This window comes from Gavialis gangeticus, unplaced genomic scaffold, assembly GCF_001723915.1.
Source record: "Gavialis gangeticus isolate Ggan-Ray unplaced genomic scaffold, GavGan_comp1, whole genome shotgun sequence".
NCBI lineage: Eukaryota > Metazoa > Chordata > Crocodylia > Gavialidae > Gavialis > Gavialis gangeticus.
Window position 1 is genome coordinate 124905855 of NW_017729032.1, and position 8920 is coordinate 124914774.

The 8920-nt window shown below is 39.9% G+C and overlaps 1 protein-coding gene across 6 annotated transcripts in view; it reads right to left on the reverse strand.

Annotated features, from left to right (window-relative positions):
- Nucleotides 1-8920, reverse strand: part of DOCK9 (dedicator of cytokinesis 9) — a 222893-nt gene that overhangs the window by 45186 nt on the left and 168787 nt on the right. For all 6 annotated transcript variants that reach the window (XR_002098921.1, XM_019524534.1, XM_019524533.1 and 3 more), the window contains exons 40-43: nucleotides 4264-4401; nucleotides 3294-3476; nucleotides 2452-2565; nucleotides 2109-2324 (exon numbers count right to left, since the gene is read on the reverse strand). Coding sequence is in view for 5 of the 6 variants with exons in the window: in XM_019524534.1 (XP_019380079.1) it covers nucleotides 2109-2324; nucleotides 2452-2565; nucleotides 3294-3476; nucleotides 4264-4401 (651 nt within the window). In the remaining variant the exon portion in view is untranslated. The remainder of the gene's footprint in view (nucleotides 1-2108; nucleotides 2325-2451; nucleotides 2566-3293; nucleotides 3477-4263; nucleotides 4402-8920) is intronic.

The window sequence follows — 8920 nt, forward strand, 5'->3', positions numbered from 1 at the left end:
GGGGTGGAGGGGCAGGGGGCAGAAAGCTGCTGTGGGTCTGACTCTGGCCTCAACCCTACCCTCAAGGCCAGAGTTAAAGCTGCAGCAGCTGCCTGCTCCCACACCCCACTTTGTATGCAAGTCTAAAACAAGCCCCACTCCCCATCACCTGCTTACAGTCCCCCCTCTGTTGTCTACATTGGACAAATGGAGCGATCCCTACGTGGAAGGAGGAATAAACACGCATCTGACAAGCCTGTGGCAGAAACTTGAACCTTCCTGGACACTCCATTGTTGAGCCCAGAGTGGCTGTTCTTAGGTAATAAAACTTTCAAAATGAAGTTGAACAGGAAATTACAGAACAAGAAATAATCTAGACTGGATTGTGCAAACGGAGTGTGTGGATTCTTATCCCATTATCTGGATTAGCTTTTATAAATCCTGTGTCCCTCAATGGGTTAACTGGTTTGTTTTTCTCTCTTCTACCCACCTTGCCTCTCTTAGCTGCACCCTTTCTTCCCCCCACCTTCTCTACCCTTTGTATTCTAATCACTGCTTTCTATTTAGCAGCTATGCTTCCTGCTGTCTCTTCACAGCTTCTGATTAAGTACAGTAAGCCCTTCACTATACATCTCTGATCTAGTTAGTCTATAAAGGTGCACATTTACCCAGTGTTTTAGGCTGTAATATAAACAGAAATAACTCATTAACAGAAGGTTTGTAACACAGATACAGAAGGCCTCAAGTGGAGTACGGTGTCAGTGCCAGGAACTATACTTCAGGAAAGTTGCAGATATAAACTTAAGCATAAAAGCAATAAAGAAAAACAACAAAAATAAATTTAGAAAATATGACCCATGAGGAAAGGTTGAAGGAAATGGCTTTGTTTGATATAAAAAAAGAGAAGTCCAAAAGGACTCACAATAACAGTCCTCCAACATGTGAAAAGTTGCTATCAGGAGGACAGTCATTTATTTTTTAAGTGGTCAGTGGGGGAAAGATAAGGAAAAAATTAGCTTTACTTGCTGGAAATAAGATTTAGTATGGATATTAGGGGAAAAACTCCCTAACTGTTAGGTTTGTGAAACACAGCAATAGGCTTCCTAGATATACTGTGAATCTTCTTCAGTGCAAGATTTTAGAAACAGGTTGGACAAATATTTTTTGAGACTTGGTATACTTGATTCCATCTCATTGCAGGAGATTAGACTAGATGTTCTGCTGAGGTCCCCTAGAGCATTATGTTCTACATTACAATTGTTATTTTTAACCATACAGCTAAAGAATAGGTTTGAAACACTAAGCATTTATATTTTGAGATGTATCACTTACTACACAGCATATATGGTACAAAGCAGAGGAAAAAAAAGTGCATGTTCAAATTATGCTGAAAAGACAGTTAAATGATGAACCTATTTGTGTTGTATTATAAAAGGGTTATATAGTTCAATGACATGAATAAGGTAACAATGTTACTTTACTTGTATAACAAAATGTTGGCTCACTGAAAACAGACTTCCAAAAACACTGGAATGCATTTAATTGTAGGCACTAAATGCAGCCAGTTGCACCGAGCAAGGTATATTTAATTTTTGTCCTCTTTTTCTAGCATGCTAAAAATACATGCTTTTACAGTATACAATCAATGACATCTATTTTAAGTTTGTAAAGTTTTTGACAGATAGTTTGAGGAATCATCTCTGAGTAAAAGCTTACAAATAATTTAGAAGGGAGTCCAAAAAAAGCCCAGCTATTTTTGAAGATTTCAGTTAAATTAGGGCTACAGGCTATAGATAACTTAAGGACATTTCTAACAGTTGCCTTCTGTACCTTGCACAGAACATTCCTGACTTAATATTTTTAACTACTATCACCTAGTATAATATTACATAAAAAGACAGAAACTATATACTAATTCTACTGTGGCAACAGGGGCACTTTTAACACAAGAATTATCTACCATCAGCATCAATATTTTTGGTTTTTTTAAAAGCCATTTTGAAATAGTATCCCATTTTATCAACAAAAAGAATTCTTACCCTGCCACACACTTATAAGAGAATATTTAAATTTTAAGAAACTCAAGCACTTTGATTAGCTAATTAAATAGTTTGTTTTTCATTTGCTACCTCTGAAAGATCCCCATTTTTAACATGAATTTTTGCCATGCTGTCTAACCACGTCTTCCTCAGTTCAGGAGTGCTGGCATAGGACTTTGCCAAACTGTACTGAAGATCCACCAACATTTCTGGATCATTTTCATGCTCCTTCATTTGAGCTGTAGCCATTAATACTGTACGAATCCGCTTAGTCAAATCTTTGACATCAGATGGGAATGTAGTAAGCTAAAACATATAAGAATTTAAGAACTGTTTATTTTGTATTTCTTTCATAATCAATGCAACAGAATATTGGACAAGAAGCAAGCCCATTTTAGCCTTCCTATAGTATGAAAAAATAATCAGTACAAACCTTAATAATTCTGTCATTGTTGGCACAGTTGTTAATGATGGAAAGAGACTGCTGAAATCTAGTTCCTCCAATTCCAATAACATCAGCAATCAACTGGCTTACTGAAATAATTACCTTGACAAAGAAACATCTAGTAAATGCACATTTCACCAATCATCTTACAAGTAAATCTAGAATGTTATCATTAAGACTAACAATAAAAAGGATTTCTCTAAAAAGGGCATAACTTCAAATAGAAAAATATCAGAATTAACGACTCAGGATAGACAACTCAAATGTATTGCAAATGTCTTCTAAAATGTGAATTCTTTAGCCAGGAAACATTTCTAGCATTGGAACTGTATCATAGCCCCTGTCTACACAACTGTAAGTAATGCAGAAATTAAAAAAGCACTTTAAAAATATGTGTGGTACAGATCTAGTCTGTGGGCCTGATGGAGCCAACTTGGAATGGTCTAGCAGAGGACCTAGGCAGCAGCATCTGGCACCAGCTGGGCCATTCCCATGCAGCTGTATTGGGCCCACGGACTGGATCCAGACTGCAGACAAAGCTGGTACTGCTCATCTGGTCTGTGGGCCATAAAGGTCAGCACCACTGGTATAAAAGATTCAAAATTAGTTCAAAAAAGGATAATGGATTAAACAACAATTCAGGTAATTGGTCTTGCACAGCTTGTCTGAAGCTACATTAGAGACCATCAACCATTTGGAGGCTATACAACCCAAAGATCTGATATGCAAAAAGAGAAAACAAAACATAACATTTTACAATGGTTCTAACCTTAACAAGAAAATAGATTTTAAAAGCAATGATGGACAGAGGAGGAAATAATTATACTAACTTGCAGATGTGTTCTTACAAAAGACTTCTTCCCCGTGTAATCAAAGTTATTTCGCATTAAGAAATACAGCAGTTGTGAAGCCTCAGTACGAATTGAACTCAGTTTGGAGTTACAGCATTTCAAAATTTCATAACACAATGCAGCACACATGTCAGCTCTACCTTCATAAAATGTGGAAGGAAACTGAGGAAAGAACGACCCAGAGGGAAAAATATAAATCTTTTAAGTCTAACATCACTTCCTAATAAAATAAATGCTAAAGGTGGGAGGATTTTAATGAAACATGCTATAGTGCACAGCTGTTGAACTCATCTGTGCCCTGTGAGGCAGATGAGTGGCCCTGAAGTGGTTCATGGGGCAGATCCCACGGAACTGCTCCTACCCCTCCCCCCAACCCCTCCAGCACATGCAGCACTTGCTCTGGCTGGTCCAGAACTGCACCACACGTAGTGCCCACTCTGGCTACATAAGGACAAGAGCTGCATGCAGTGCCCACTTCCAGTGATCTGAGGCAGACAGTGCATGCAGTGCAGGTTGTGCAGTTGTTACTGTGCCACCATTTAATACTTGCTTTAGGAAGTACTAAATCATGGAGCAGTAATGACAGCATACAGTTATTTTTAGCAGCTATGTCACTATGGCAGCGCGCTATAGCGAGGTAGTTCATCATTACGGCGATGTAGCTTTGGTGTCATGGTTTGTGCCCACTGGCTTACACATTAAAGCTGTTTACAGAATAAAAGCATTAAAATGCCACTAAACAAAATTACTGATAGTAAATAAATTTACAAATACAAATTTGTACTCGGGTGAAAACGAGGTCTAAAGTGGGTGAAGGAAGTAAGGCCTCTGACTTTTAAAACACAATGATGATTCAATTTCAATTTGGGAAATAAGGAACTACTTCCTGAGTGGTAACTATGAAAAAACAAGTAACTGAAGATTGACTTTTTGTTTTAAAACTACTTACCTTAAAAATTAGTGTCCTTAAAGCACTAAAGACATTTTTTAATGAAGTTTCAGACTGGTTTTTTTGAAGGAAGCAGAGGTACACATCAAAAACCTTTTTCATTAGTGGATTATGCCCATGATCCGTCAGTAGCTGATTCTTAAAATTGACAATGACAATTTAATTATTTTATAACGGAAAATATCCAAAATATTTACAAATAATATAAAAAAGCTTGACTTCTTTTGAGCAAGCTATTCCAAAAATATTCACTTAAAGTGCTGTTTAAATGTATAAAGACTACACACATCAACTATTAATAATATACTTCTGTATCTTCAAAAAAATCTTTTGTTATCAAAGTTATAGCTCCTTAATAGAATTATAAAATGAAGATTATTTGTAACCAGTATTCAAGATGTCAGTTAATATTTTGTAAATATGTACTGAGCTATATGCAGCAGCCTTACAAATTTTAGTAAACATGTCAAGAGCGTAAAGTATGCTCTGGAGACTGGTCTTGCAGAGCATGACCTAACCCAACAGTGGGGAAAAAAGTTAGTTTATAGCTTTCCTCTATACATTCTCCCTCCCACATCATAAACATTTGTAAATATTTTCTTAGTCTCCTAAGAGCCCTTTCATGTTTAGAGCTCCATAATTTTGATTCACTCTAGTGATCAAAGTCTATAGAAGAAAAAATGACAAACGTAACCGCTGGCTAACATGAAGATCTGATACCACTTCAGGCATAGATACATACTCTGCTATTACAGCTAAGAGAACATTTTAGATTACACGAAGATCTGCAATGTATTCTGTAATACTGACTTGAATTACATTCTAATACTGGTGGTCCATGTTTCCTGTGCTTCTGCTTCACAAATCTAGCCCAACTGAGATGGTATTGATTTCTACTACTACTTCTACTACAGTTTAGGATTATTAGGATTAGAGTGCATATAAAAGAAGAACTCTTCATAAAAGTAATACCACTTGTCAGGTTTTTTTATATATGGGTGGACCAAAGATAATGGGATAGACGAAACTTTTTGTAATAGCTCACCCAAAACTGTCAGTGAGGTGTCATTCTTTAATACAGCATGCAAACTATCAAAAACAGAACAGACAATTTCTTCTGGTGGTACAGAAGGAAGTTTAAGGCCAAGGACATCCAAAGCTCATGGAACTATAACACCCCCAGGGCTACCATGTTTTCATCTGGTAAAGAAAGAATTTTCACTTGATACCCCAATTGGTTGTATTCTTTCCAAGCTGCAGGCTCTCCCTTCTCCTCCAATAATGCCAGGAACACTGGAAGAATGCTCTTTGAAGACCAGAGCAGTGGTTGGATCCAGGAAGCCTGGATGTAATAGATGATTTCTTCCCCTGACTTTAAGGAGACAAGGGCTGCTAATACGAGGGAAACTGTGGAACCTTGCTGCACATTAACAGGCCTTTCAGCCCATGGTAGAGCACATAAGTCATGCCAGCATCCAAATTCCAGTATCATCCTGTAGAGCCTATAGGGTAAATTCTCAAGAAACCAATCTGGTTAAACATAAAGTAGTGCCATACTGAGTCAGGCCACTGGCCCATCTGTCCCAGGGGCCCATCTCTGACAGCGGCAGTAGTGGATGCTTTCGAGGGAGAGCATATCTAACCCCTGTCATTCTCTCCCTAGCATTCACCATCTTTGGCTTAGATATGCTGGAGGATACAACCCTGATTGTTCTGTTTAATAATCATTAATGGATCTGTCATCCATGAATCTCTCTCATCTCTTTCTGAACCTGGCTATTCTATCTGCCTCTACAACTTTCTGTGGTAATTTGTTCCACAAATTAACTGTTAACATTGTATGCAAAGTGCTTAAAGCTGTCTTCTGTTCACTTCAGTGACTGTCCCTTAGATTTAGTATTCTGGGAGTTAGTGAGTAACATGTTTTTGTCCACAGCCTTTCCAGACCTCTATTATATATCCCAAACCTTCTCCTTTCTGAAGAGTCCTAGCCTTTTCAGTCTGCTGCTCCACAGCCCTGATGATCTTGGTTGCCCTTCTCTATACCTTTTTTAATTCTACTATATCCTTTGGTTCCATCCTGTAAATCTAACACCATTGAAAAAATGAGAGGACCTTTGACTTGGGTAAGATCTTAAAAGATAGGGTCACCTTGTTACATGAGCCCAAAGGTGTTCTTGGGGGTGCTAGGAAAAAAAAAAATGAAACAGCTTATTCAACCTTTTCCTTTTCTCAGGAGTAGGGATGTGAGAAACATAATTTGCAGGAGTTTAGTTAGTGTCATAGGTCCAGTATATCCAACCACATATTAGTGGTTAACTTTGAGTATTACAGTAACCAATGTTAACAACCATGATTTCAGCTCTGGAGCTCTCTCTAGATCCACTAATGTCCTTGAAATCTTGTAACTGACATTTAAGCAGATATTTACCCTATCAGCATTCAATTTTCCATTTAGAATCTAACTTGGCTCTGCCATTATTCTCTGACTATATCTGATAGCATAGAGAGTCTGATTGTGCAACAGTCCTGGAAATATACTCTACAGTCTAGACTGTAGTCTTCATTACAGTACTTTTTTTCAGACATGATGGGCACCTACACACGTGCCAGACATTTGCTCACATGGGGATGCCGAATAGACAGGACACAGAGGCTGCTGGAGCACACTAGTTAGCATGCTCCAGAGGACTTAATTAATCAAGTCTGCTAAAGTGTACCAATTAGTGTGCTCCAGCAGCTGCTGCGTCATGTCTATTCAGCATCCCTGCAGTTTAAAATGGCAGCAGGGGCACTTTAACCAAAGCTTGTCAAATGAGCTTTAGTTAAAGTGCTCCCACCACCATTTTGAAGTGCAGGATGCTGAATACATGTGACGCTTTGGATGCTTTCATTAGAGTAGTCAGCTCCCCCCACCTACTCCAGAGTATGTGTACAGACAGCCAATATGACCCCCCCCAAATATATGTACAGACCTCCAATATGACCAGAGCAATACAAATCTTGGTCTTGTATTTAGCCTCTTAGGCTCCTTCTACACGTTACAGATATCACACAGTTAACTGGTTAACTGCATAATTACCTTGAGACCAGCTACACGTGTAAAGTAGCCATCACATGATAAACAGCTCCAACCACCTATAAAGTTACACCTTTAAAATGTGTACCAACTTTATAGCTGGTTGCTATTGAGCTTTAATTTGCACATATAGCAGGGTCTCCACTGTGGCTCCCAGACACAGGGGTACAACCCCTGAGCCCTGGGGATCATGGCTGCCATGATCCTCAAGTCTCAGGAGTGCATTAAACCCTTGGGCCCATACAGGGCTCTGGGTCCTGGCTGTGCCTCACCCACAGTTGGGACCAAGAGTCCCACAGCTGACAGGGCTCTGGGTCCCAGCTGCAGCTCACCAACAGCCAGGACCTAGAGCCCTGCAGCTGACAGGGCTCTGGGTCCTGACTGCACCTAACAGGCAGCCAGGACACAGAGACCGCACAGCTGATGGGGGTCTGGGTCCCGGCTGCATCTCACAGACAGGTGGGACACAGAGCCCTGTCAGCTGTGGGGATTCTCAGTCCCGGCTGCACATGGCCCCCATGGCTGGGATCTCCCTCAGCAAAGAGGGCTCCAAGCCATGGGTGCCTGCTTCTTGCCAATGCAGGGGGAGCCCATGATTGGGCTCCCTCTACACCAGCAATAATCTATTGGATCTAATGTGCGATCCTGCAATCGTGCTTCCTGCCATGCATGTGTGGCACAGCAGGAAGCACAACTGTGTGGATCACACAGTAGATCCAATCACACTTTTACCTGCACACGTAGAGGGGGTATTAGCATTGTTATATCTCAGCAGTTTCATAAACAGAGCTTCATAAGGTAAAAAGGCCCCCGGTCTATTCTGACACTTCTTACCTACTCTTACCAAATATGGTATAGAAAGAATGTCTTAAAGGACAGAGTCCTTACAAAGAACTGACACAAATGTTTTATTCATGGAAGACCAGAAACTATGCAGATCTCTTAGCTCTGCTACATAACCAGTAGATAAAACAGTTTCTTGCAATTATACTAATACCACCCAAGCAAAAATATAGCCCCCCTTTCATGAAACTTGAGCAAACAAAGAGAGCACAAGTGCCAACTCGTTAATTATTCACACCAGGCATATTATTATTGGTTATTTTGTTTCCTAGAACTTGGAAAAAACTTCCGCCCAAAGGCAGAGAGAGAACTGCGTATACACTCAAGAAGGGAGATCTTGGAGCATTCCCAAGAGACACAGTTTGTAACCTGATCATTTACAAATATTATCTCTCCGCCTATGTATCTTTCAGACGTACCCCCGTTTTGCCAGCTCGTGTCGTCTTATCTTTTTCGCTTGTCTTATCTTTCGTACGTCCCTCTCGTCAAGAGCTCTCGGTAATCTGCAGACCGTAGTAATTTGTATAAACTGTTTGAAACCTGTACTCAGCAAGTCTGCAATCCACTGTAATCGCTGGGTGACAGAACAACTGCATGCTGTAACTAAGAAATCAACTGCTTCTGCCTACGCTGCAAGCCATCAGTAGCGTAAGTAAAATAAACTTTCTGTGTAACCAATGCGCATTAAACCATCTGACTATCTGACTCCTGCTCGCCATTAACACCTGCCTGTCC